This window comes from Lepidochelys kempii, chromosome 9 (genome assembly GCF_965140265.1).
Source record: "Lepidochelys kempii isolate rLepKem1 chromosome 9, rLepKem1.hap2, whole genome shotgun sequence".
NCBI lineage: Eukaryota > Metazoa > Chordata > Testudines > Cheloniidae > Lepidochelys > Lepidochelys kempii.
Genome location: NC_133264.1, coordinates 55,270,958 through 55,298,646, shown reverse-complemented (window position 1 = coordinate 55,298,646; position 27,689 = coordinate 55,270,958). Strand labels below are relative to the sequence as shown.

The following is a 27,689-nucleotide window of genomic DNA, read 5'->3' as shown; positions in this document are numbered from 1 at the left end:
TGATAAAGCCCTGGCTGGGATGATTTAGTTGGAGATTGGTCCTGCTCTGGGCAGGGGGTTGGACTAGATGACCTTCAGAGGTCCCTTCCAACTCCGTTATTCTATGATTCTATACCAACACCATACAGAGGGTGGGAATAGAATTCCTTCCATTTCCTAACCCAGAAGAAAAGTGGTGGATGGCGACCGATACTAGACCTACGAAGACTCAACAAATGCATATACTCCCAAAAATTCAAGATGGTCACATTGGGCACAATAATCCCAGCACTGGAACAGGGGGACTGGTTCTCAGCCCTTGACTTACAAGATGCATGTTAGGATATATATATTCAGACCTGTCTGTAATGGCCTATACTCTAAGAATTTAGGTGTATTCTTATCACTTGTCTAGTTATAGAGGTATAAAAGAAGAATCAAAATCAATGTCTGCGGTGTAAGAGCCTTCTCTTACTGTGACAGTCTGAGGCCCTATGCTTAGGCTAAGGCCTTTGGCTAAGCAGCAGAGGTAGCCATAAGCTGCGAAGCGAACGATCACATCCTCACATTCCAAACTAGTCACATTGAAATAAGGTGCTATTGTGCTGTTAGGAATACAATCCTGTCCTGATAATGCCTATCACCTCCAGAGAAAGGGAAGTGCCTAGAAGATGTAAAAGGAAACTTAGTTTGATAGCATCCTGTCTGGCAAGAACTCACTTATCAATAGCTGGGATGTGAAATCCTCACTTCTGTATTGTTTTGTCATTATAGTTCCCACTTTGCTATTGTTTGTCTGTATAATCTCTGTCTGGTTCTGTGACTGTTTCTGTCTGCTGTATAATTAATTTTGCTGGGGGTAAACTAATTAAGGTGGTGGGATATAATTGGTTACATAATCATGTTACAATAAGTTAGGATTGGTTAGTTAAATTTCAGTAAAATGATTGGTTAAGGTATAGCTAAGCAGAACTCAAGTTTTACTATATAGTCTGCAATCAATCAGGAAGTGGGTGGTGGAAGGGAACACCATTCAGTAATTAGGTATAATTCGTAGCATTTGTTTGAGTGTCCTACCAGGTGTAATTCGTAGCAGTTGTGTGCGTGTCCTACCAGGTGTAATTTGCAACAGTTGTGTGCGTGTCCTATCAGGTATAATTCGTAACAGTTTTGGCAATCACGAAGGGACCCTAGGCTCATCCCGACAAGCGAGACTGCACTCCTCCTCTCGGACAGCTCCAGCCGGCACAGGGTGAGTTCACCTTTGAGAACTCCGAGGAGGGGGGTGTGTGAGCCGTCGCTTAGGCGATAAGGTGGCACATTTGGTGTCCTTTTGGTAGCCCATTATGGGTTCTGGGCAGAGTGTAAGTAAGGGGACCCCTTTGGCTGAAGTTCTCGAGAATTGGAGAAATGTTTCTGGTACCCATGGGTTAGGTAGGAAGAAAGCTGTAATTTTATGTAAGGTTGAGTGGCCAGCACTAACAACTCAAACATCTATTGAATGGCCACCGGATGGGTCCTTTGCTGGGGATAAATGAACAGTGCTTAGGAGGAGGCTGGAGGACAAAGCCCCAGCCCAGATGGATTATTGGTATGTATGGGACAACTGGGCTTATGCGCGTGCGAAAGGACGTCCTCTTTCCTCCTCCTTTTCCTATCTGTCTCAGGGGTCTTCAGCCCCGCTCTGTGCTATGCCTGTTTCTTCTCCTCCCCGGCCTGCTTCTGCCCCTCCCCCAGCTTACCCTTGGCTTTCTGACTTATGTCTATCACCTCCTTGCTTGCCACCTCCCAACTCGTATGGGCCCACCATTGACCCGCTGGTTACTCTGCAAGCTCCCCTCATACAGCAACCCCTTGTTACTCATGGTACAGACGGCAGTGAATGGCTAGCCTTCCCCTATGTTCACCGCCTCTTTGGCCCAGGCAATTTAGTAACATGGCAACAGCAGAGGCCTCGCCTGCGTGACGATCCAGAGAAGGTTCTGCAAACCATTCGGTCTGTATTTACCACATTTAATCCTACATGGGGAGATGTCCAGGTAATCCTGGACACACTTTTTACCCCTGACAAGAAATATTCCATTCTGGATGCTAATAAGTGCTGGGCAGGGGAGGATAGTACCCGGGCTTCTTGGCCCCTGACTGATCCCAATTGGAATCCTAATGTGCCTACTCAAATGGGCCTTTTAAAGGCGGGTAGAAGTGGCCTTTTAGAAGCTATACGCAAAGCTGGTAGTAAAACGGCTAACTGGTCTAAAATCCGCGAATGTCAGCAAGAGCTTACTGAGCACCCCTCCTCCTTTTTGGCTTGGTTGTCCAAACAAGTTCGTGTATATGGGGGCGGTATAAACCCTGAGGCGGAGGAAAACTGTCCTATGATGGTCTCCTTTTATGTCGATCGGGCAGCATCAGATATAAAAAAATATTTTTCTAAGCATGTTCCTCCAGGAGGTAGTCCACCTGGCTACCTTTATGTTTAATGGCAGAGACGAGGAGAAAGCATGGGAAAAATGTAAACAGAAGAAGGAGGAAGTAAGTATGTTAGCTGCTGCCTTGCAGGTTCCTTCGGGAAACCAGCATTGTCAAGGGCGCGGAGAGATGAGAGGAAGGGGGCATGGACGGGGGACAGGAGGAGGGGGAGGTTGGGGTAAAGTGAGGGATGGAAATTGTAGTTATTATAAGCAACCAGGGCACTGGAGGAGGGAGTGTCCCCTGCTTCCCCGAGGAGCTCCTTGGAAGAGCCAGGTAGAGGCTAATCCTTCTTTTCCCCCTAACGCCCCCCAGAACCTTGTTGACCCCCAGTGACTAGAGGCGGAGGTTTTGGGAACCTTGGGAGAGTTGGAATGGGATTTGGGGTTACAGTCGCAAATTTATTTGAAAGTTGGGGAACAGCTTGTGCCTTTTTTAGTAGATACCAGGGCCACCCTCTCCACTTTAACTTTTGTTCCGGGCTCTCTGTCCGATACCAGGGTTTGGGTGCAGGGTATAGAAGGCAATCCCTGCCTGGCTCCTTTATCCTACCCTGTCCCTATTGAGCTTGGTTCTTTAAAGCTATCACATAGGTTTGTTGTAATGCTGGAGGGTCCCGCGAACTTCCTCGGGTGGGATGTGCTGGGCAAACTGGGGGCACACGTATTGCGCCCCCGAGGGGCTCCGCATGTCTGTTCCGGACTTGGCGGTTGCTTCTCTTATGGCATCGGTTACCCCTATTCCTGGTGTGTCCTCTGAATTGTCCAGTGTTCCCCACACTTCGTGGAGCACAAATCCTACTGATGTGGGTCTTCTTAAATCAACCATTCCAGTGAGTCTGGAAGCAAGGGGCGGACCACCTCCGTCTGTAAAACAATACCCCTTGCCGAGGAAGGCGGAAGAAGGCATCTCACTTCTTATTGACAGCTATTTGACTCAGGGGGTTTTAGTCCCCTGCAGTTCGCCCTGTAATACCCCCATTCTTCCAGTAAGGAAGACTAAACTGGGACAGACGGGCATCCAGTCTATCGATTTGTTCAGGATCTACGGGCTATAAATGGTTATGTTATAGCCCCCCATCCAGTTGTCCCTGATCCGAGCGCCATTCTAACACTGATTCCTCAGTCAGCCACTTGCTTTACTGTCATAGATTTGTGTGTGTGTCCTACCAGGTGTAATTCACAGCAGTTGTGTGCGTGTCCTGTCAGGTATAATTCGCAGCAGTTGTGTGTGTGTCCTCTCAGGTATAACTCGTAACACCTTCTCTTTCTTTTTCAGTCATAAAATTTAAGCTATACACTGGAGCAGATCTTCTTGTTATTGTTGTGTTTGTACAGTGCCTTGGGCAATGGGATCCTGGTCCATTAGAGGGGTTCTTAGATACAACTGCAGTTCTAATAATATAGTTTCATTCTAAGGCTAATGCAGATGTTGGAGCTGATGCTTTTTTGTCATGTAATTAGGGTCACTTACCACTAGGGGCCAATATATTACTGTATTTCAGATACCTGACTCTAGTTTACTCATGCCTCTACATACAGGATATGTGTAGAACAATCTGCTTTTCTAGTCTCAATTCTCGACTGGGCTTCAGAATAAGATGTACATATGGATCAGTAACCATCTTTGCTTTTGCATGCCTCATTGTATGTATGTCTTTCATTTTGCATTGTTGGGACAGAACTGCTGCCTGCTGTAGGCTGAATTTTCCAGGCAGTAGGAACTATTTTGATCATGTAAACTGATCAACCTAGAAGGAGAAGTTGTATAGCAAGTGTCTGCATGTGTGCGTGTGCACATACTAACACATGTTGCATTTAATTTGTTTCTTTTAATTGTGTGACTTTCACTGATGACTTTTCATAGACAAGTCTGTAGTTTCAGTTAAGGTATGTGATGAAATCAAAGAACACTTTCTATAGTATCTGTTGTTTCTATCAGCATGCTTACAGAAATTTTTCCCACATGTATGTGCATGCACCAGTTTAACAGAATGGCAGAGTAAGGAAAGTTTAAAGCCAGACACATAGCCCAAGGCCAATGGGTTTTAAGCTTTTAATTAAAAGTGAACCGTAACATGTTAAAAGTGGGTTGAGCAATTTTTATCTACACCATGTTTTTTTTAAATCTGTGTTAGAGCTGTGTTCAGATCCTGCTGGGGGAAGTCTCCGGTGCAGTGTTCTAAAGGGGAATATTTTGAAAGCCTTGTTCAGCATTAGTGTGCTGTAAGGATACTGAAACAACATGGTGGTAAAAACACCAGTGCCCAGTCTGTAGGATAGCTTCCTCTAGGGTAGAATCATAGAATATCAGGGTTGGAAGGGACCTCAGGAGGTCATCTAGTCCAACCCCCTGCTCAAAGCAGGACCGATCCCCGACTAAATCATCCCAGCCAGGGCTTTGTCAAGCCTGACCTTAAAAACTTCTAGGGAAGGAGATTCCACCACCTCCCTAGGTAACGCATTCCAGTGTTTCACCACCCTCCTAGTGAAAAAGTGTTTCCTAATATCCAACCTAAATCTCCCCCACTGCAACTTTAGACCATTACTCCTTGTTCTGTCATCTGCTACCACTGAGAACAGTCTAGAGCCTTCCTCTTTGGAACCCCCTTTCAGGTAGTTGAAAGCAGCTATCAAATCCCCCCTCATTCTTCTCTTCTGCAGACTAAACAATCCCAGTTCCCTCAGCCTCTCCTCATAAGTCATGTGTTCCAGTCCCCTAATCATTTTTGTTGCCCTCTGCTGGACGCTTTCCAATTTTTCCACATCCTTCTTGTAGTGTGGGGCCCAAAACTGGACACAGTACTCCAGATGAGGCCTCACCAATGTCGAATAGAGGGGAACGATCACGTCCCTCGATCTGCTGGCAATGCCCCTACTTATACATCCCAAAATGCCATTGGCCTTCTTGGCAACAAGGGCACACTGTTGACTCATATCCAACTTCTCGTCCACTGTCACCCCTAGGTCCTTTTCTGCAGAACTGCTGCCGAGCCATTCGGTCCCTAGTCTGTAGCGGTGCATTGGATTCTTCCGTCCTAAGTGCAGGACTCTGCACTTGTCCTTGTTGAACCTCATCAGATTTCTTTTGGCCGAATCCTCCAATTTGTCTAGGTCCCTCTGTATCCTATCCCTATCCTCCAGTGTATCTACCACTCCTCCCTACATTTTCCAAAAACTTCCTGGATTGCCTGTGCACTGCTGTATTGCTCTCCCAGCAGATATCAGGGTGATTAAAGTCTCTCATGAGAACCAGGGCCTGCGATCTAGTAACTTCTGCGAGTTGCCGGAAGAAAGCCTCGTCCACCTCATCCCCCTGGTCTGGTGGTCTATAGTAGACTCCCACCACGACATCACCCTTGCTGCTCACAGTTCTAAACTTAATCCAGAGACTCTCAGGTTTTTCTGCAGCTTCATACTTGAGCTCTGAGCAGTCATACTGCTCCCTTACATACAGTGCAACTCCTCCACCTTTTCTTCCCTTCCTGTCCTTCCTGAACAGCTTATATCCATCCATGACGGTAGAAAAATGCTTAGGAATTTCCCTAGTTGGAGCCAGCAGGTTTTTGCTAACATTTAGCATATCTGACGCCATCCCCATGTGGATAATGCGGATGTGATCAGTCCGTTTTGAAAGTAGTTTCCTTTAACATTGTTTTGGTAATACTATTTAACTTTCTCAATTAAGCCCACCTTATTGATTAGTCTCGTTATAGTTGGTATGGCAACACCCATTTTTTCATGTTCTCTGTGTATATGTATCTTCCTACTGTAGTTCCCACTGCATGCATCTGATGAAGTGTGTTTTAGCTCACGAAAGCTAATGCCCAAATAAATTTGTTAGTCTCTAAGGTGCCACAAGTACTCCTCGTTCTTTTTTCTCAATCTAGGTTCACTTGGCATTAATGGGGTCAGCACTTTTATTGAAATTTAGTGTTTGAAAGGAAAAGTCATGAAAGAATTCATACAGGAAAATTTGCTTTTACTACTCATCATTCATACTGATCATTTGGATCAAAGCTCAGTTTGCCCCAAACAGTTCCTCTTTGCCTTTTGCTTATTATGGCCAGTGTAAGGATCAACTTAGAATTTCCTTTGATATTTTCACAGACAGAAACAAGCTTTGCACCATCTGGAGTACAACAGGGCTGCAAATAAAAAAAAATGTGACTAATTGTGCAGTGCTAATTGAAACTTGATTGACTTCCCTTGGCTCTCTAGGTGATTTTGTTTGGCATACACATGGCTGCCTGAGGAAGCTCATATGTCTAGGGATTCAAATAGGCCACATCTACTCTGAGGTGGCTGCATCCAATTGGTGGAGGCTATTCCAGTGGGTGTACTTGTGAAGAGTTAGAGAGAACACAGCAGTTCACAGAATTATCAATGCAACAGTCGCTCCCCCACCCCGCCCCCGCCCCCGGAATAGACAGATCCACACACTACTTGAAGGATGTTATTCACCAGATGGAATGCTGCTTTCGGGTCAGGACCAAGATCACAGACTGGTGATGCCAAATATATGCATGTGTTCCCCAAACTTGGGACACATGGCAATGACTGCAAAACTTCCAGATAAGGAAGGAGAATTTCTGTACCTCTGTAGTGGGCTACAACTGACACTGCAGCATTGGCCCATGAGGGAGAGAGTTCTCCTCATGGAAAAGAATGGTAGTTGCCTTGCAGAAAATGTCTATCCTGGGGATTATTCCTAGCCAATTGATCATCAGATTGGGGTAGAACAGTCAACCGTGGGTGCTGTTGTCATGGAAGGTGTACATGGCAATACACTGTGAGCTGTAGCAGACACGTGACCAAAATGCTAGAGAATTACAGTTGGGGTGTTCTGCCTAAGGCCTTGTCTACACAGGGACATCCAGGAAAGTGGATTTGAAGTGAATAAATTCAACCACACTAACCTCCTGTGTGAACATCCTCATTCAGGTGTTCACACAAATACAGATTAATTTTCCTGGATGGCCATGTGTAGACAAGCCCTAAATTAGCAATGTGCAGTGCACACACTGAGATGGATGGTGGGGAACTGGGGATGGATTGTACAAATCATTGGCCTAAATGTTATTGGTTGTTTCTATTTTAAGCCATATCTTCCTCTTGTGGGGTGCTTCTGTGTGTGTAGTAAATCAGTTTTAATAGTTGTCTGTATGTTTCCCTTGCATGGTGAGGGACTTTATGAAGTAGAGAGAATTTGAGATGTATTAATTGCACAATACTCATTATCATTTGCAGCTCTGTTTCTATTTATATATGCCTTTTGGTTTTCTGTGACTTATTAATATTTTTTATTTGTTCTGGTGAGATATTAGGAGGAGGGAGTTGCTGTTGAATTGATATTAAACTACAGTATGATTATACTAGAAAGACACTTTTAATCATCTACTTTGTTATACAAACTCAAGTATATAGTGCAGTTGCAATATCAAACCAAGGTACCATATTTAACTACAAGGGCAATACAGTTGAGTCAGAGGACCCTAGGTAGACATGGTTAACCGCAAGCTAGCAGGGTTTCTGTAGAATTGAGCCACCTGATAACCTGGCTGCTTTCAATAAACCACAGGAAGGAATGTGAGTAAGTACTGCCTCTTAGATGAATGTTATAACCCAGAGCAGTGACTTAGCTAGTGGCTTTATTTTGTTAACTAGAGTTCAGTGCCGTTTGCCAAAAGCCTTACGGAGACACAACCTGTGCGTCTGGATGAAAAAACCCTGTTGTTGTTTTTTGCTTTAGTCTGATCAAAGAAAGCCCATTTGTTTTTCGCTTTATGTCCAGACTGTGGCTAAAGACTTTTTCCTAATGCATGACTGGAGACCTTAAAAGGAAGGGCGTTTGCAAATAAACGGCGTCTTGCTAGTATTAAAACACTACTCTGCTCATCATGGTCTCATCGCATAACTGCAGCTGTCCAGTTGACTAATTAGGCCTTGTCTGCACTAGCAAAACTCACACTTACATTTCTTCACTGGTGCAACTGTAGACAGAGTGTGCCAGACTTAGACTACATGGGTGTTAAAAATGCCTGAATCCTATCTACACTACAGCTTGCACCAGTAGGGAATTACAGGTCCAAGTTTTCCCAGCATAAGTGCACCTGTGCATTTTTAAAAGCATAACTCAAGTGGTGAACAAGTTGATAGTGAGTGTGTGTGCCTATTTACTCCAACTGGTTGGGTTTTTTGGTTTTGTTTTGTTTTTGTCTCTTTGAAGAGAATTGAGCTGGGTCTGTTTAGCTTGGGAGGGAAATGCCACAAAATAAAACTCCTTCAATGCATCAAACTTTTCATCCTCTACTGTGGTTGCAGAGATGGTGGCACTTCTCCACAGCTCTCATTCAAGGCAGCTGTACTGAAACAGATATGCTGGCTTTAAAATCCAAGGGCCAGGAAATGATCTGCAAGTATCTGGGTATTGTAAAATAACTCCTGCTAATGTGCATAGAAACACTTTTGGGGGGAGGAGGCAGGGAGAGAATGGGGAGCAAAATACTTAAATTGAGGCAGTGTGCTGCAGAAACTAAGGTAATAGTGAAGAAGATGTGGTTAGGAGAAGGATAAGACCGGATAACACCGAACACAGCTTTTACATTAACTATCTGTAAAGTTTCAGAGTGGTAGCCATGTTAGTCTGTATCAGCAAAAACAATGAGGAGTCCTTGTGGCACCTTAGAGACAAACAAATTTATTTGGGCATAAGCTTTCGTGAGCTAGAACCCACTTCATCAGATGCATAGAGTGGAAAATACAGGAGCAGGTATAAATACATGAAAGGATGGGAAATGCCTTACCAAGTGTGAGGTCAGTCTAACAAGACAATTCAATTAACAGCAGGATACCAAGGGAGGAAAAATTACTTTTGAAGTGGAAATGAGAGTGGCCCATTTCAGACAATTGACAAGAAGGTGTGAGTAACAGTAGGGGAAAATTAGTATTGGGGAAATTAGTATTAGGTTTAGGTAAAGTAAAGTGTCTCCTGATTATCCCCCAGTCCTGCTTTCCACATCAGAAAAGTGGTTTTGGAAAGAGACAGGCTGATAATTAGGTGAATTTATCTCAATTTAATAGCTCTGTGTCCAGCTAAACTCCATGTGCCATCATGAACCTATAGTACGTGTTCGGGAGATCCAAGTTTTCTGCTTCAGTGGTGAGCAAAATGGCTAACTATAGGCAGAACAGAGAAACCTGTGCATTGGATATGTGGGTACAATAATAAGCAGATTTTTTGTTTAGTGCCATCTCATTACTACAATCATAGAATCATAGAATATCAGGGTTGAAAGGGACCTCAGGAGGTCATCTAGTCCAACCCCCTGCTCAAAGCAGGACCAATCCCCAACTAAATCATCCCAGCCAGGGCTTTGTCAAGCCTGACCTTAAAAACCTCTACCTTCCTAGGAATCCATTCCAGTGCTTCACCACCTTCCTAGTGAAAAAGTTTTTCCTAATATCCAACCTAAACCTCCCCCACTGCAACTTGAGACCATTGCTCCTTGTTCTGTCATCTGCTACTCCTGAGAACAGCCTAGCTCCATCCTCTTTGGAACCCCCTTTCAGGTAGTTGAAAGCAGCTATCAAATCCCCCCTCATTCTTCTCTTCTGCAGACTAAACAATCCCAGTTCCCTCAGCTTCTCCTCGTAAGTCATGTGCTCCAGCCCCCTAACATAGACAGTTGGAGCTTAGGAAATTACACTAGTTTGTGTAAGCAGCAGGGTGTTGACGCTTCTAAGGAATTTGCTCTTTAATGATTGTTTCATCTCTTTAATTGTTGTTGTGTTTTTCTTTTAAGGGAGTTTTTCAAGATGGACTCTACAAATTTACACTCATGGGTTGTGCCAACTGGCTGCAGCTGAGGCTATGCACTTAAACTGCTGCACTGTAGCACTTCAGTGTAGACACACCCACTACAATGACAGGAAGGGTTCTTCCATCACTGTAATTAATCCATCTCCCCAAGAGGCAGTAGCTAGGTTGAGTAAAGAATTTTTCTGTCAGTCTAGCACTGTCTACAGCAGGGGTTAGGTGGCTTAACCACATCGCTCCAGGGTGTTGATTTTTCACATCCCTGAGTGATGTAGCAGGGTTGACTTAAATTTTTAGTGTGGACCTGGCCTTAGATAGTGTAACTGTAACAAGCAGAGCCCATTGGAGTGCTCACATACATCTCCCTTCAGCGTTCTGAACAGACTATAAACAGAGGCATGGTGTTCCAGCCCCCTCAGTTCTTTTTAATAATTTACCAGATCCCACTTGTGAACCAGTCAATTCTCACCAGCCCGAGGGAGTTTGGCAGATGATTAAGAAGATGATTTGACCCACCAGCTAAAACCCAAATCCCGCAGCTCCAACTGTGACAAAGCTATTGCCTGGTGGACTAGCATGATCCTCCAGGATCTCCAACTGTGCATTCTTTTCTGTAATGGGCCAGTTCTGCAGGAGGATATCCGTATGGCACTTACATAGCTTCCTTTCATAGAATCATAGAATATCAGGATTGCAAGGGACCTCAGGAGGTCATCTAGTCCAACCCCCTGTTCAAAGCAGGACCAATCCCCAATTAAATCATCCCAGCCAGGGCTTTGTCAAGCTTGACCTTAAAAACTTCTAAGGAAGGAGATTCTACCACCTCCCTAGGTAACGCATTCCAGTGTTTCACCACCCTCCTAGTGAAAAAGTTTTTCCTAATATCCAACCTAAACCTTCCCCACTGCAACTTGAGACCATTACTCCTTATCCTGTCCTCTTCTACCACTGAGAATAGTCTAGAACCATCCTCTCTGGAATAACCTCTCAGGTAGTTGAAAGCAGCTATCAAATCCCCCCTCATTCTTCTCTTCTGCAGACTAAACAATCCCAGTTCCCTCAGCCTCTCCTCATAAGTCATGTGTTCCAGACCCCTAATCATTTTTGTTGCCCTTTGCTGGACTCTCTCCAATTTATTCACATCCTTCTTGTAGTGTGGGGCCCAAAACTGGACACAGTACTCCAGATGAGGCCTCACCAATGTCGAATAGAGGGGGATGATCACGTCCCTCGATCTGCTCACTATGCCCCTACTTATACATCCCAAAATGCCATTCTTGGCATTCTTGGCAACAAGGGCACACTGCTGACTCATATCCAGCTTCTCGTCCACTGTCACCCCTAGGTCCTTTTCCGCAGAACTGCTGCCTAGCCATTCGGTCCCTAGTCTGTAGCGGTACATTGGGTTCTTCCGTCCTAAGTGCAGGACCCTGCACTTATCCTTATTGAACCTCATCAGATTTCTTTTGGCCCAATCCTCCAATTTGTCTAGGTCCCTCTGTATCCTATCCCTGCCCTCCAGCATATCTACCACTCCTCCTAGTTTAGTATCATCCACATCCTCCTAGTTTAGTATCTTTCCTGCTGCAACTCCTGTTGCAGAGAAGCTACATGAATTATTTGCATCAGTCTTCACTGCAGAGGATGTGGGGGATATCCCCACACCTGAGTCATGCTTTTTAGGTGACAAATCTGAGCAACTGTCCCAGATTGAGGTGCTAATATAGGTGGGTTTTGGAACAAATGGATAAATTAAACAATAATAAGTTACCAAGACCAGATGGTATTTTCCCGAGAGTTCTCAAGGAACTGAAGTATGAAGTTGCAGAACTAACAGCTGTGGAATGTAATCTATTGCTTAAATCAGCCTCTGTACCAGATGACTGGAGGGTAGCTAATGTAAGTCCAACTTTTAGAAAAAGGTTCCAGGGGTGATGCTGGCAATTACAGGCCAGTAAACTTAACTTCAGTACTAGGCAAATTGGTTGAAACTGTAAGAACAAAATTATAAGACAGAGGTATACACCATATGCTAGAAGTCAACATGGCTTTTGTAAATGGAAATCATGCCTCACCAATCTCTGAGAATTCTCTGATGGAGTCAACGAGCATGTGGACAAGGATGATCCAGTGCATAATATAGTGTACTTGGCCTTTTAAAAAGCCTTTGACAAGGTCCCTCACAAAGGCTCTGAAGCAAACTAAGCAGTCATGGGGTAAGAGAGAAGGTCCTCTCATGGATCAGTAACCGGTTAAAATATAGGAAACAAAGGGGAGGAATAAAGAATCAGTTTTCAGAATGGTGAGAGGTAAATAGCAGGGTCCCTTAAGAACCTGTACTGGACCTGTGCTGTGCAACATATTCATTATTTATCTGGAAAAGAGAGTGAACAAGTGGCAAAATTTGCAGACAATACAAAATTATTTGAGAGAGTTAAGTCCAATGCTGATTGCATAGTTACAAAGGGATCTCACAAAACTGGGTGCCTGGACGACAAAATGGCAGATCACATTAAATGTTGATAAATGCAAAGTAATGCACATTGGGAAAACCTAATCCCAACTATACATACAAAATGATGGGATCTAAATTAGCTGTTACCACTCAAGACAGAGATCTTGGAGTCATTGTGTATAACATCTTGATCGATCGGTCCTTCAGCCCTCATATAGTTTGCACCAATCACAACACATCTTCCATTCTTCTCTTATCCCGGCCTTCCTTCTCCATGTGCGGCCATGCCTTTTTGCAGTAAAATCTTCCCATCTCTTTGGAAGTCAGCCGAGTGGTTGTTTTAGTTCCCTTGGGTACCACTTGGCGACAGTGAGCCTAGCTATATGCCCGGCCCATTGCATTTTACTGTACCTGCTTTCAACAATGACATCCTACACTCCATTCTGCTTCATTGGGGACTCAGTCATGGACTGAAATCCTCAGAATTCTTCTTTCCATTGCCCTCTCTGTGACAGACAGTTGTTGCTCCTCTATCTTTGTCAGAGCCCATGTTTTGCTGCTCTACAACATTGCTGGCAGTATTGTTGAGTTAAAGAAGTTGGCATGTGTTGCCTTGTTGTTTTTTCCTTAGAGGACATCCTTGATAGAATTGAATGTGCACAAACCAGCTTTCTTTCTTCGTGAGAGTTCGCCTTCCTGATCGTGGCTCATGTTAATTTCTTGGCCCAAATAGACGTATTGTTCAACTTCTTTTATTTGTTCTCCCTTGACTATTATTTGGGCTTTTGGCAAGGCGTCAGATCACATAAATTTCATTTTAGAGCAGTTCATTTTCAGTCCTACTTGGCTGCTTTTTGCGTCAAGTTCTTGCAGCATTTTCTGTAGTTTGATAGTGTTTTTAGCAATCAACACGATATTGTTCATGAATATGAGGTGGTTTAACTGCTCTCCATTGACGCTGATTCCACCCTTTCAGTTCGTCCGCCTCATTACCATTTTGAGGCAGGTTGTGAAGAGTTTTGGTGAACTGTCTCCTTGCTTCACTCCTTTTTTGACTGGAATGCAAAGGGGAGTGTCGAACAGAGTTTGCTTCCTTTAGTAGCTTGATGTAATTTGTGTTGATACCCTGCTCTACAACAGCTTTCAGCACTGCATTGATCTCTACTCTGTCAAACGCTTTTTCATTGTTGATGAAGGCAATGTATAAAGGGCATTTGTATTCCCTTGGGCTCTCAAATAGCTGGTTTATAGTGAAGATATGGTCCAATGTGCTGAAATTCCTTCAAAAACCTGTCTGTTCTCTCGGCTGCTGCTCATCCACACTCTGTAAGAGTCATTTGTTATTATTTTGGTCAATAGCTTGTAAACTCCTTCCAGCTGGATAGTATCTTCTGCATTTCCAAGTAATGGCTAAACCTCTGAGCAAGGGTTTTCCAGAGGTCATGGTCTCCAGCTCTTATCATTTTGGTTGTCAGTCCATCTTTTCCTGGAGCTTTTCCTTCCTTCATTTGGTAAATTGCATGTCTAACTTTGCGGCCGAGAACTGGGAGTACGTGCTCATTGGTCTGTTGAAGTGTTGGTAGTGGGACATTTATTTGAGATGTCAACAGTTCGGTGTAGAAATCTTTACAAACCACTTCTGTTCCTGTTCTGTCAATTACTGCTTTACTGTCCTTGTTCTTCAGTGCCATTATTGTTGACCTGTACAGCATCAGTCCCTGTTTGCATTTTTTGAGGTTTCTATAATCTTCAGATGTCTTTAAGAGCCTTTAATTTCAGTACTTCTCGAAGTCCTCCTTTAGTCGTCATCTTATCAGCTTGCAGAGGAGGGAGCACTTGAGTTTGTCACCATCATTTTGCTTTATATTCCTCTTCCTCTCTTGCAAGAAAAGCAGACTTTGATTCCCTTAGGGAACTGATGGGCAGGATCCTCTGGGAAGCTAATATGAGGGGGCAAGGAGTCCAGGAGAGCTGGCTGCATTTTAAAGAAGCCTTATTGAGGGCGCAGGAACAAACCATCCCGAAGTGCAGAAAAAATAGCAAATATGGCAGGCGACCAGCTTGGCTTAACAGTGAAATCTTCAGTGAGCTTAAACTCAGAAAGGAAGCTTACGAGAAGTGGAAATTTGGACAGATGACTAGGGAGGAGTATAAAAATATTGCTAGAGCATGCAGGGGTGTAATCAGGAAGGCCAAGGCACAACTGGAGTTGCAGCTAGCAAGGGATGTGAAGGGTAACAAGAAGGGTTTCTACAGGTATGTTAGCAACAACAAGAAGGTCAGGGAAAGTGGGGGACCCTTACTGAATGTGGGAGGCTACCTAGTGACAGACGATGTGATAAAAGCTGAAGTACTCAATGCTTTTTTTGCCTCCGTCTTCACAGACAAGGTCAGCTCCACTGGGCAACGCAGTATGGGGAGGAGGTGAGCAGTCGCTAGTGGTGAAAGAACAGGTTAAGGACTATTTAGAAAAGCTGGACATGCACAAGTCCATGGGTCCAGATCTAATGCATCCAAGGGTGCTGAGGGAGTTGGCTGATGTGATTGCAGAGCCATTGACCATTACTTTGAAAATTCGTGATGATCGGGGGAGGTCCCGCATGATTGGAAAAAGGCAAATATAGTGCCCATATTTAAAAAAGGGAAGAAAGAGAACCCAGGGAACTGCAGACCGGTCAGCCTCACTTCAGTCTCTGGAAAAATCATGGAGCAGGTCCTCAAGGAATCCATTTTGAAGCACTTGGAGGAGAGGAAGGTGGTCAGGAACAGTCAACATGGATTCACGAAGGGCAAGCCATGCCTGACCAACCTGATTGCCTTCTATGATGAGATAACTGGCTCTGTGGATATGGGGAAAGCAGTGGATGTGATACAGCTCGACTTTAGCAAAGCTTTTGATACCGACTCCCACAGTATTCTTGCCAGCAAGTTAAAAAAGTATGGATTGGATAAATGGACTATAAGGTGGATAGAAAGCTGGCTAGATTGTCAGGCTCAATGGGGAGTGATCAATGGCTCGATGTCTAGTTGGCAGCTGGTATCAAGCGGAGTACTGGTCCTGGGGCTGGTTTTGTTCAATATCTTTATCAAGGATCTGGATGATGGGATTAATTGCACCCTCAACAAGTTCGCAGATGACACTAAGCTGGGGGGAGAGGTACAGATAGGGTCCAGAGTGACCTAGACAAATTAGAGGATTGGGCCATAAGAAATCTGATGAAGTTCAACAAGGACAAGTGCAGAGTCCTGCACTTAGGAAGGAAGAATCCCATGCACTAGCAAGGTGGAGAAAACGGGGAGCGGAGATAAAAAGGCGCCACCCACTTGTACTCACCCGGCAGTGCTCTGGGTCTTCAGCTGAGGGTCAGGCGGTGCTCCGGGTCTTCAGCGGCTCTTCAGTGTAGGGTCCTTCACTCGCTCCGGTCTTCTGTGGCACTGAAGGACTTCCCCACCCCCCAGCCACCGAAATGCTGCCGAAGACTGGAGCGAGTGAAGGACCCGACGCCAAAGAGCCACTGAAGACCCAGAGCACCGCCTGACCCGCTGCCGAAGACCTGGAGCACCGGCTGGGTGAGTAAAAATTAAAAAGGCGCCAAAAAATTAAAAAGGCGCCATTTGTGCTTGGTGGGGGAGTGGCTGCTGCCCTGCTCCCCCCTAGCTACGCTACTAGCACTGCTACAGCCTGGGGACCGACTGGCTAAGCAGCAGTTCTGGAGAAAAGGATCTGAGGATTACAGTGGATGAGAAGCTGGATATGAGTCAGCAGTGTGCCCTCATTGCCAAGAAGGCCAATGGCATATTGGGCTGTATTACTAGGAGCATTGCCCGCAGATCGAGGGAAGTGATTATTCCCCTCTATTCGGCACTGGTGAGGCCACACCTGGAATATTGCGTCCAGTTTTGGTCCCCCCACTACAGCAGGGATGTGGACAAATTGGAGAGAGTCCAGCGGAAGGCAACGAAAATGATTAGGGGCCTGGGGCACATGACTTACGAGGAGAGGCTGAGGGAACAGGGGTTATTTAGTGTACAGAAGAGAAGAGTTAGGGGAGATTTGATAGCAGCCTTCAACTACCTGAACAGGGGTTCCAAAGAGGATGGAGCTTGACTGTTCTCAGTGGTGGCAGATGACAGAACAAGAAACAATGATCTTAAGTTGCAGTGGGGGAGGTCTAGGTTGGATATAAGGAAACATTATTTCACTAGGAGGGTGGTGAAGCACTGGAATGGGTTACCTAGGGAGGTGGTGGAATCTCCATCCTTAGAGGATTTTAAGGCCCGGCTTGACAAAACCCTGGCTGGGATCATTTAGTAGGTGTTGGTCCTGCTTTGAGCAGGGGATTGGACTAGACGACCTCCTGAGGTCTCTTCCAACCCTAATATTCTATGATGCTATGAAACAACTTCAAGCCCGGGGGTACAGCAGCACCCCCAGCACTCCTAGTTCCAGCATCTATGCGTTGAGGAGTGTTGTCTCTTTGGCATGCAATACACAAATTTCAGATCCTTCTTTGGAGTCAGTTTTCTTTAAGAATGTTGAATCCATCTGGCTTAGCTCTCAGTGCCTCCTTCAGCACTATTACTTGTAACCTGGTCTGCCTCTCTTTACAAGCCTTCTGAGTGAAAATGTCAAACAACTTGATGGAGTTTACTTTTCCAAAACATGCCAACCATCTTGTGTGTGCATTGGAGTTGGGAAAACCAAAGGGGATGAGTCTGTCTCTTAAATTCTAGCTGCTTGATCTTTGGATCCATATTCCTGGAATCAAAAGATGATTGTATCGAACTATGTCTAAAAACCTAAACTAAGCTATTTAGATAATGTTTTTGTTCTTAGTGTAAAACTTTCCCAGTCTAAAAGGCACTGAAGAAAAGGATCCAGGTGAAGCATAATGGAGCAGTTCCTGAACAGTCAACTAGACACAGTAGGAAGGAACCGTGGCAACTGGAGTACTTCACTCTCAGAAAGTTCATGAACGCTGAGGGGAGGGAAGGAAGGAGTGTGTGAATGTTCCAGCGGCCCCCTACTAGTTAAACTGCCACTGTGTAAGATGCTCCTGGTGGCTGCATTCCATGAGCAGGAATATACAGGGGCCACTCAAAGATGGTGATTTCTCAGTTCAATTCCAGTTGTGTATGGAAGCATTAATGATGTGTATCTCTTGTTTTGTGCTAGATTTTCTGGGCGATGGCAGTGGTGCAGGGATTTCTGCTTACGAACTGTCAAATACAATTTGTAGTTTTCCTTTTATTGGACCAATGATGGGGAGATCAGTGAAGATTCTACAGGCTAAAGGAGCTGTGATGTCTATTTTGTTTGGTGCATGGTTTACATTGCATGTGTGGGTTTTCTATTTCTATAACTGGGAACTACAGCGGATCTCCGGGAGACAATGCAAAGTTATTCTCAGCATTTCCTTTGTCTTTAACCCCCAATTTTTTGTCTTATTCCTATTACCTTTACTTCCTGTTTAAGGGTAGAACCTGGTGAGATCACCCGATCATATAAAAAATGCTATTATGTAGCATTTCTAGGTGGGTGAAGTTTTTGTTGCTGGCCACTGTATGAAGGAATAAGGCCCTGACCCCTCCTGGGGCACCCAGTGGGTGGAGTTTTGAAATCAACAAGGCTCCATTGCAGCACCAATGTCCCAAATTGCAGTATTCACCTTTTGAAACAAGCATATAATTGTGCATGAAAAAGCTGAATAACACACACAACTTTTAATGTTATGTTTTGTTTGAAGCAAAACATGTATTTCATGATTTTTGTTTACTGGCTGAACCTAGGATCTATTGGATATTTGAATAACACCACAGACCATGGTATATCTTTGCAAATAGGATTGTCAGTTTCTTGGATTCCTCAACTCCTGTGTCTCCTGTGGGTTTCTCTTCATCTACATTGCATTTGAACTGTTTCCCCCCACCTTCCCAGCAAGCCAACTGCCTTTTAATATTGGCAGGAAAGGCTAAACATTTTTAAAGGCAGCTTTAAGCCCTCACCCTGGAAAAGTGCACACTGTTTATGCATATTTGAAAGCGATAGGGAAATGAATTAAACGGAGCCACCTTGGAGAAAAAATAGTCCCCGATACTGGAATAGGAGTTCTAGATCCTCTTTCATTATTAGGAATATCTTCCTTGCTTATGTATCAGTGGGTATGCCATACCTCCATCCTTTTGAGTGGCAGTATATTGGTTCTTAGGGTGTGAGATATGTAGGGCCCTGAACCTGCAGTCTTATTCATGGGGCCAGACTCTAGTGTCCACATAAAGCCCTATTAACTTCAGTCCTACTCTGTGTGCATGGAAGGGTCTGTACATGTGGATCAGATTGTAGGCTTGGTGGTTAAGGTTGCATATTTGTAATTTGACAAAGACACAAACATGTCAATGGGTGTTGCATAAAAGTGTCTTTTTAAAGTGGACTGTGAAATCTTAACAGCTTCAGTGGTATAACTATCACTGCACTTAAGAAAGTGGGATTGAACAGATAGAGCAGGCATATAGAAGCCAAACATAAGGCTTGGGTTCATATAATTAACTTTTGTTTTAACTTTAACAAATTCTTGTATTTATTTCTAGAGGGAAAAGGAACCAGAAGAAAGGCAGGCTGTGGTAGTGTGGTGTTTACATATTGCTTGTAATTATTAGAATGGGGAGCACTGGCTGTTAGGAGTCTGAAAGGACAGGAAACAGGAAGGGGGGGAGGAGTTGAAGAGGCTGAGGGAGAGCTACTGACGGTGCAACAACAGCTTGGAAAAGAGGTTTCCACTTTAAAAAATAAAGTCCTGTTGAAGTTTGTTAGTACCTTGCCTGGCCACTAGCTACTCCTCCTAAAGGGCACTGAGGTTTAAACGTCATTGCTTTGTCTCTGTTGCTGTGCATAAGGCCCAGCTCCATGGCGCAGCAGCAGGTCCATGGCTAGACAGCCCCTTACTGTAGCTTGTATGGGGGCAGCACCACACAAACTGGGAGTGAAATGGGCCGCCTCGTGGGCGTGGTACCGTGCCTGGCATTAATCTCATTGCTCGCTCAGCTACCCGGGTAACTGTCCCCACACAGCTAGACTCTTAACTATTCCTCCCGTCACAGAAGGAGGGTGACAGCCGGAGTCTGGACCTCAACCCGCACCTCCTGATGCCTCCGGACTGCGCTCTAGCTGCTAGGAGCCGCTCGGCTCGGCCCCGCCTACGTGGGCTTGTAGGGAGCCAGTTGGTAAGCTACAGCCTCCCAACTTGTGGGAAGCGCGGGTGTGGCTCCGCCCCGTCCCACCAGATCGTGGGGTTTGTGCTGGCCAATCAGGGCTGGGTCCGCTGGGACTGCGGTTGGGCTCGTGATGGCCGCCTGAGGGGCCAGTGTGCGAGAGAAAGGGCCGGGATCCAGGGCGGGCGCGAGAGCCGGCGCGGACGGTTGGAAACAGTGACGTATGAGGTAGGCGCGCGGTAGGCTGCGGGGGGCTGTGCAGACAGTGGGGGTCTGGGAGTGCTGGGACGGCTGAGTTTGGAGACCCGTCCCCGGCGGGGCTCCGGCCCTGAGCAAGGGCCACGCGGGTCTCTGCCTAATAGCCGGGCTGCTCCTCCCACTCTTCGGCCGTTCTCGGGGTGGGGTGAGCTGGTACCTCTTACTTCCGCAGCCGAGAGGGGATGTGGGGCTCATAGGGCTACGGGGACCGGGAGCGAGCCTCTGTCCCGGGCCCGAGGGGTCGAGTAGCGCTTGGGGACTCTGGATGCGGTGACAGCTCCTATCCTGCGCTCCTGGGGGGCCGCACGGGAACCGGCCCTGCAGCTCCTTTCCTTGCCCTCGGTGCCCCTTTTCGTTTCCCCCATGGGACAGGCAGAGCCAGCAAGCCGAGGGTGTGCCGGAACAGATGGTGCCCACTGCCTTCTGGGCGTGGAGAAAGGTGCTCCTTTTCTGTCCTGTAGTTATGGCCCACAAGCTGGGTGGGGGCGGGGAGAGCCAGGGACGTGTTCATAAACAAGTTCTCGGTACCGGTGGTAGTGGCAGCAAATCAGTTTCCCTGTCTGGCTGCTGAAAGGGTATGCCCATCTTCCCTGATCATGGGTTGGCTGTTAACATTAGCTGGTGCCAGCTCCTTGGGGATATGTCCCGTGGAAATGTTCACTTACTCTCTGACTAGCTTTTGGAAACTTAAAAACATCCCCTTCTTACCCCCCACCTAAAAAATCCAACCCACCACATAACAAAAAAGTTGAGTGCATTTCATTGTTACAGAAGCTTCTTTTATTACACTCTAAATTAGGGATGTAAAATATTAAATGGCTAACCAGTAAGGATTAGTCTTACTGTTAACCTGTCCTAACCATTAACCCCCTGGCTGGCCACCCCAGGCGTGGTCCCAACCGGTCTCCATTTAATCTGATTAAACAATAACCATTTAAACTGTTAAAATTATAACATTTTAAAAGATATTTACATCCCCTACTCTAAACACTTCTAACTGGCTTTTAGGGTTTAGCGCTTTGCCTACCGCTGAACTTCTGGAGGCTCCTATAGAGAGAAGGATCACAGTTGTTTAAAGTGCACAATGATGACATTATTCTGCACTGTAAGACAAAAAGTGAAGAAATATTGATAGTCTGTTTGAAAGAGCAAGATGTGAATGTGCCAGAGAATCAAGATGTCATTTATAGTAGCTTATTTTCTTGCCAAACAATATTTTAAAATAAATTGCAAAATATGGAACATTCTTCAAAAAGTTCCTGCCCATGTGTATCAAAATCGTAGTGACGTTTTCATACTGACTTTGTGGGAAATGTTCTGTGTGTTCCAAATGAACCAGCTGGGAAATGCAAGGCACCCTGTAACATGTTTTTCAGGAATTATGCTTGAAAATTCACCACAGGTTCCTTTAACACACTGCACAGAGGGGTTTTTTTTTTTTTTTTTTTGCTTGTATATGTAAACTATTTTGCAGTTGTGACGTTTTTATAATAGCTTTAAATTTCTTAGCTAGAAAAAATGTTATGGTCTTATAATGTAGTGGCCCAAAATTAAAAATTACATTCTGCATTAAATATAAAAATTAAAGGCAGATTGCAAGTTTTTTCTTATTTTAAAAACTGCTTCAGATTTTAAATCCTTGGTTTAAAAAAAAAAAGAAGGTAACGTTTTATTTTGAGTCCAGCAATTAAAAAAAATCAGAAGTACTTCTCACTATATAAGGCTGGAAATCTGTTTCCAAGTAAAATTTTAAATTTGGTTTTCCAAGTATTGTACTTATACTGTGCTTATCACTATGGTATCTGAATGCCTTTACAGCATTATCTAAACATCTAATTGAAAATGGCATTTCAGAGTTTACTGCTGCTGTTGACTATCTTACTGCAAAGTATGTTTCTACATATCAAATTTGTTATTTATTATGAGTTTAACACTTAAATGATCACTTTTAAAGTTAAATATTTGTGTCTTTCCTAATAACTGATCATTTATTTGATTGTTACAGTAGAATCCCCACTTTAAATGTTGGTAGCAGTAGAGAGGACAGATTAGGGAAAGGGAGAAAAAGGTAAAATAGAGGGGAACATAGGCAACTTCATGGCAACCACAGGGAAAGGTTTAATTGATTATGTGCAGTTTAAGGCTAGAAGGGACCATTAGATGATCTAGTATGACCTCCTGTATGTCACAGGCCATTCAATTTCACCTGGTTACTCCTGTCCTGAGTCAGAATTTCACTCCTCAGAAGACTGAATTGTTGTATGCCATAGGCAGAGAACAGGAGAGACGGAAATGCTGCCAGTTGTGGGAGCCCTTGCAAGTGTCAGGAAATTGATTAGATGGGATGTGGCCCAATGATCCTAGCTAGTGATCCATGCTGGGGAGGAAGGTGACAAACTTCTCAAGGTCCCTGCCAATCTGACCAGAGAGAAAACTCCTTCATAACCTTAAATCTGTAAATCAGTTGAACCGTGAGCATGTGAGAGAGAGACACCAGTTAAGCATTTAAGAGAATATTCTTTATACCACCTCAAATATGGTCCATCCTCTCTGGTGTCCCATGTTCAGCAGTGGCCAATGCCTGATGCCTCAGTTGAAGGTGAAAAAAATAAAATAAGTAAATCCCAGACTATATCTGGCCAATTGTGCATCAGAGGAAAAAATTACTTCTTGACCCCTGGCGGCAACTGACTGAAACCCAGCAGTATGAAATTTGGTTATAATCATTGTCTTAAAGTGGAGCTGCAAGTGTTACATGCATGCTGAGAGTGATGCAGAGCTACCTGTTCTCTCTGTGGCTCATGAAAGGAGGGAATGAACAGGGGGATTCATAGACACCAAGGCCAGAAGGTACCACCACAACCCTCCAGCCTGACCTCTTGCACCAACAGGTGATAGAATTTTTCCCAGAAGCTGGATTAAAGCACATCTTCTAGAAAGATATTTAATCTTGTTTTAAAGGCTCCAAGCAATGATGAGTCCAGTACCTCCCTTTGTGAGGTGTGTGTTTCAATATTTAATCCCTCTCACTGCTAGGAAACTGTTTTATATCACGGTTGAGTGTGTATAACTTCAGTTTCCAGCCAGTGGCTCTTGTTATGCCTTTGTCTAGGACAGGGGTGGGCAAACTATGGCTCGCTCCGAGAAGTGGCTGGTACCACAACCCTGCGGTCCCTGGGGGAGGGGGAGATCGAAGGCTCTGTGTGCTGCCCTTGCCTGTGGGTACCTCCCCCAAAGCTCCCATTGGTTGGGAACGGGGAACCGCGGACAATGGGAGCTTTGGGATAGGTACCTAGTGCACGGAGCCCTCTGTCCCCCTTCCCCCAGGGGATGCAGGGATGTGGTGCCGGCCGCTTCCTGGAGTGGCGCGGGGTCAGGGCAGGCAGGCAGGGAGCCTGCCCTGGCCCCCGGTGCACACTGCTGCCACCCTGGAGCTGCTCCAGGTAAGCAGTACCGGGCTGGAGCTCACACCCCAAACCCCTCCTGCACCCCAGCTCTCTGCCCTGAGCCCCCTGCCTGCACACCAACCCTCTTCCGCAACCTGCACCCCAACCCCCTTCCACAACCCGCACCCCTCCTGCACCCCAACCCCCTGCCTTGAGCCGCCTGCTGCACCTCGCACCCCTTCTGCACCCCAGGCCCCTGCCCTGAGCCCCCTGCTGCACCTTGCACCCCTCCTCTGCCCCAACTCCTTGCCCTGAGCCCCTTCCTGCACATCACACCCCCTCCCACGACCCGCACTCCCTCCCGCTCCCCAACCCCCTGCCCCAGCCCTACATTCATGGCCCTGCATGCTATTTCCCCACCCAGATGCAGCCCTTGGGCCAAAAAGTTTACCCACCGCTGGTCTAGCAGATTGAAAAGCCCCTCACAATCAGATATCTTTTCCACATGTGATTACCTGTGCACAGTGATCAAGTCACATCTCAACTGTCTCTCCAATAAGCTGAATAAACTGAGCTCCTTAAGCATCATATTATAAGGTTTGGTTTTCAGTCCTATCATAATTTTTGTGGCCCTTCTTTGTACTCTCTCCAGTATTTCCACATGCTTCTTGAAGTGTGGGCACAGAATTGGACACAGGATTCTAGTAGCGGTCTTACAAATGCTTTGTACGTAGGCAAGTTCACTTCCCTAGTTCTAATTGATACTCCCCTTGATATAAATCTAGTTATTGCATTAGTCCTTTTGCCACAGCATTGCACTGAGAACTCACGCTGAAGTTTTTATCCATGATTCCTAAGTCCTTTTCTGACTCACTGCTTTCCAAGACCCTCTTATTCTGCAGGCATAGCCCATGTTCTTTGTTCCGATGTGTATTATGTTGCAGTTGGCTGTATTAAAATGCATTTTGTTGGCAGAAATAATACAGATGGGGGGAGTGGGGCTTGCAGGAATAAAGCCCTAAAGCAGGACTCATTCCCATGAGCCAGCCACATCCGCTCTTATTCCTCACCATCCTTTTCAGTGTCTTCATTGGGAGTGGCTCTGAGATGTTACCACCTCCAGGGTTACTGATTAGCGAATGATACTGCTGTACATATTTCTCATCAGAGGCAATGGGTTGTCATTACATGATACAAGTAAGCATATGGTTTATCCTTGTAAACTTTGAATGGAGTGGGTAAGGGAGGGATAGGGGGACTCTTTGAGGAGCTGGCCAGGGTAGCAACTTCACCCCCTATCGAGGCACCTGCCCTCTGATCCTTAAAATGGCTTGTAATCTTTAGGTCCTATTGAAATTGTTATGAGGGCCAAAGTTAAGTGTGAATTACCTGATAATAACTAGTTGGGGATGCTACCTGAACTGGGGCCAAGAAAAGCTGTGGCCCATTTCCAGACTGGGGGGGTACTTCTTGGGGAAACTCAGATTATGTCATACTGGCACTTTGCATGCCTCACGGGCAGCTGTGTTAGATTGTGAATCCAATTCAGGGTCTTAGTTCTAATGTATAGAGTCCTTTATGGACTAAAGTGTAGGTGTCTTGATGACCATATCTCCATCAGTGACTCCAAAGACTGCTGTGCTTAGAAGGGGCCCTATAACTGACTGAGAGCTTACTTAGGGATGAGTTCTTTAAAGCCTGGGCTGGGCATTTGGAAGGTCTTTGACTGTGGAAATGTATCACCATGCATCAGGAGGAACCTGAGTCTGATGTATTAAATTTAAGGAGTGTTGCAGAGCACCTGAAATGAGGAGTCATGGGTATGTGCATCGGCTTCTGGCTAGTAGCCATATAGTAAATTTGAAGTTCTAACCGCTGGCAGAAATTAAGAGTTTTCTGTATCATTAGTTGCTTCAAACCCTTCTGGGTTCTGTTAGGTTAGAGGTTTTTTGCTGCAAGATGAGATGTCTCCACTACTCTACTCCTTCCTCAATTTCCCTTGTTTGGGTCTTTTTCCTCTGAGAATAACTTAACTTGCTACTGCTGCTAATAACTTTCTCTTCAGAATAGGGACCATGTCTAATGCTACATCTATATAGTGCCTAATATAGTAATGGTGCTGTAATATAAACAATAATTGCAGTAGAATGAAACGGACTTGATTCTTGACATTTCACAGTTGCCTGCAAGGTTCTGAATAGAAGTAGTGAAAACATCAGAGCGTTAATTTCATTTAAAGGGACACTGTCTCAATTTAAAGGGACATGTCAGTTTGAAATCCAGTCACTTTAAAAAAGGTAATAGACTTGGTGCTAGTCATTCCCTGTTCAAGTTTCTTCTCACTGCTTGCTCCCATGTTCTCTGCCCATACTTTCCTGTTTCCTGTCCAAATTCCTGATTGACTGTTTGGTTTGTTACTGCTTGTTTTTTGTCTCTGTTTTTGTTTTTTAACTTCCCCAGTAGTTGGCTTTTTCAAACTCATTTTGATCAATTTTATTTTTTTAAATATTGAAATTTGATTATTTTGGTAGTTGAACAAATAAGTACATGAGGACTCCATGTATAATTTTTTAATGTAGAATTATGCTTTCCGTTTGTGGAATCTTCATTTTGAAATGTTATTTAATGAAAAATATCTATCTATTTTTTGTTAGCCATTTGTCTCTATATTCCCCTGTAGGTATTTGGACATTGCTGTTGAATAATGGGAGAGATAGAAGGAACGTACAGAATACTGCAGACTCCTGGTTCTCGTTTGGGAGTCCAGAAGAATACTGGAGTGAGTACGCTGGAGCCAGCGCAGAACCTTTCTACAGCAATGGCAATGACACCTGCCAAAATGCATGAGAGGGATCTACCGATCAAAATAAAACTTTTGGACAACACTGTGGAAGTACTTGATGTTGAGGTAAGAAAGAGGTTCAGTCTGATTTCAGATAAGTTTAGTTTCAGGTAATGTAGAATTTACTGTATATACTGGTGTATAAACTGACAAAATTTCAAGGGAACTTCTGGAGTGGAGGTTCATATAAGACTCAAGGCAAGGGAAGAGAGAAGCCTCTGATCCTCCTTCAGATAATAGAGCAGGTCCCCAAACAGCTCACTTGTAAATAGACCTAATTTGCTTATCTAAGACCTGCAAGTGTGGAGCTTATAAGGAGCATAGATGTTAGTATCAGAATTATGTATTTAAAATAACTTCAGTTTCACTGAACAAATATCATAAAGATGTCACACTGGTATGAGAGTTTGTTAATATGAAGGAATGTACAGTAATTTAAGAATGTTATTGGTTGGTTTTTTTTTTTTTTTTTGCATTGCTGGAGCTTCAGGTATCCAGATGTGACCACTTCGTTTTAAACTTTCATGTCTCTCTTGGAGATCTTGCAAAATTATTTTTAATTTCCCGATTAAAGACGTAGTGCTCTCTTGACTTGGAGGTGGGGAAAGCCTGAAATCTGTTTTCTTAAGTCCAACTTTTTGCACCTTCTTCAAATGAATTTGTGACATCAAACCACACAGCTTGGCAATTTTGAGTGTCCTTTCCACAGTGACCTGACAGTGCTCCCTGAAAGGTTAGCCTTGGCATCTAGGTCTTTGATGCTGGGTCAGTATTATGGGTGCTGAGTAATTGAGGCAACCTTTAAAAATTAAAAATTGTGGGGTTGCTGTAGGAACAACTGAACGTAATCTGTTTCTCCTCTTTACTTCTTCTTCCCTCCTCTCTTCCTCCCCTTCCCCACCCACCCAGAAAGTAAACTAAAAATATTTCACAAATAATAGGGTTAGAAAACACCTTTCTATTTCAGTTAAGATACACTCAACTTTCAGGTTATTCTACATTAGTAAAATCCTGACTCTTTTAGAGCAAATGTACAAAGCTTTAAATTGCTGTGCAGACTTCAGCCGGTTTTACTAAAAATAAGCAAGAAGAATGACCTCACTTAGAAATGTAGAAATTGGTAGTTTTAATTTGCGTGATTGTTTGGATGTTTAATGGGGCAAGAAACAAAAGCAGCTCTGCCGAGGAACCTGCGGGAGCGAATTACCCAGTATCTCCATGAGAGTTTCCTGGAGATCTCTGAGGGAAATTCCCATGAAGTGAGTGAGTCTAT

The 27,689-nt window shown here is 44.7% G+C and overlaps 2 protein-coding genes across 19 annotated transcripts in view; both read left to right on the top strand.

Moving 5' to 3' along the window:
- Nucleotides 1-26,278, top strand: part of SEPTIN2 (septin 2) — a 111,846-nt gene extending 85,568 nt beyond the window's left edge. Inside the window, exon 13 of the mRNA XM_073360463.1 lies at nt 26,255-26,278. The gene's annotated coding sequence lies outside the window, so the exon portion shown is untranslated. The remainder of the gene's footprint in view (nt 1-26,254) is intronic.
- The window catches only part of FARP2 (FERM, ARH/RhoGEF and pleckstrin domain protein 2), a 272,153-nt gene that overhangs the window by 43,001 nt on the left and 201,463 nt on the right, over nt 1-27,689 (top strand). For 6 of the 18 annotated variants that reach the window (XR_012160856.1, XM_073360439.1, XM_073360438.1 and 3 more), the window contains exons 1-2: nt 19,981-20,158; nt 26,255-26,482. Coding sequence is in view for 14 of the 18 variants with exons in the window: in XM_073360439.1 (XP_073216540.1) it covers nt 26,279-26,482 (204 nt within the window). In the remaining 4 variants the exon portion in view is untranslated. Of the gene's footprint in view, nt 1-19,979; nt 20,159-24,656; nt 24,772-26,254; nt 26,483-27,689 lie in introns of those variants that run through there. The other 12 variants (XR_012160858.1, XR_012160857.1, XM_073360446.1 and 9 more) reach the window with 7 other exon arrangements.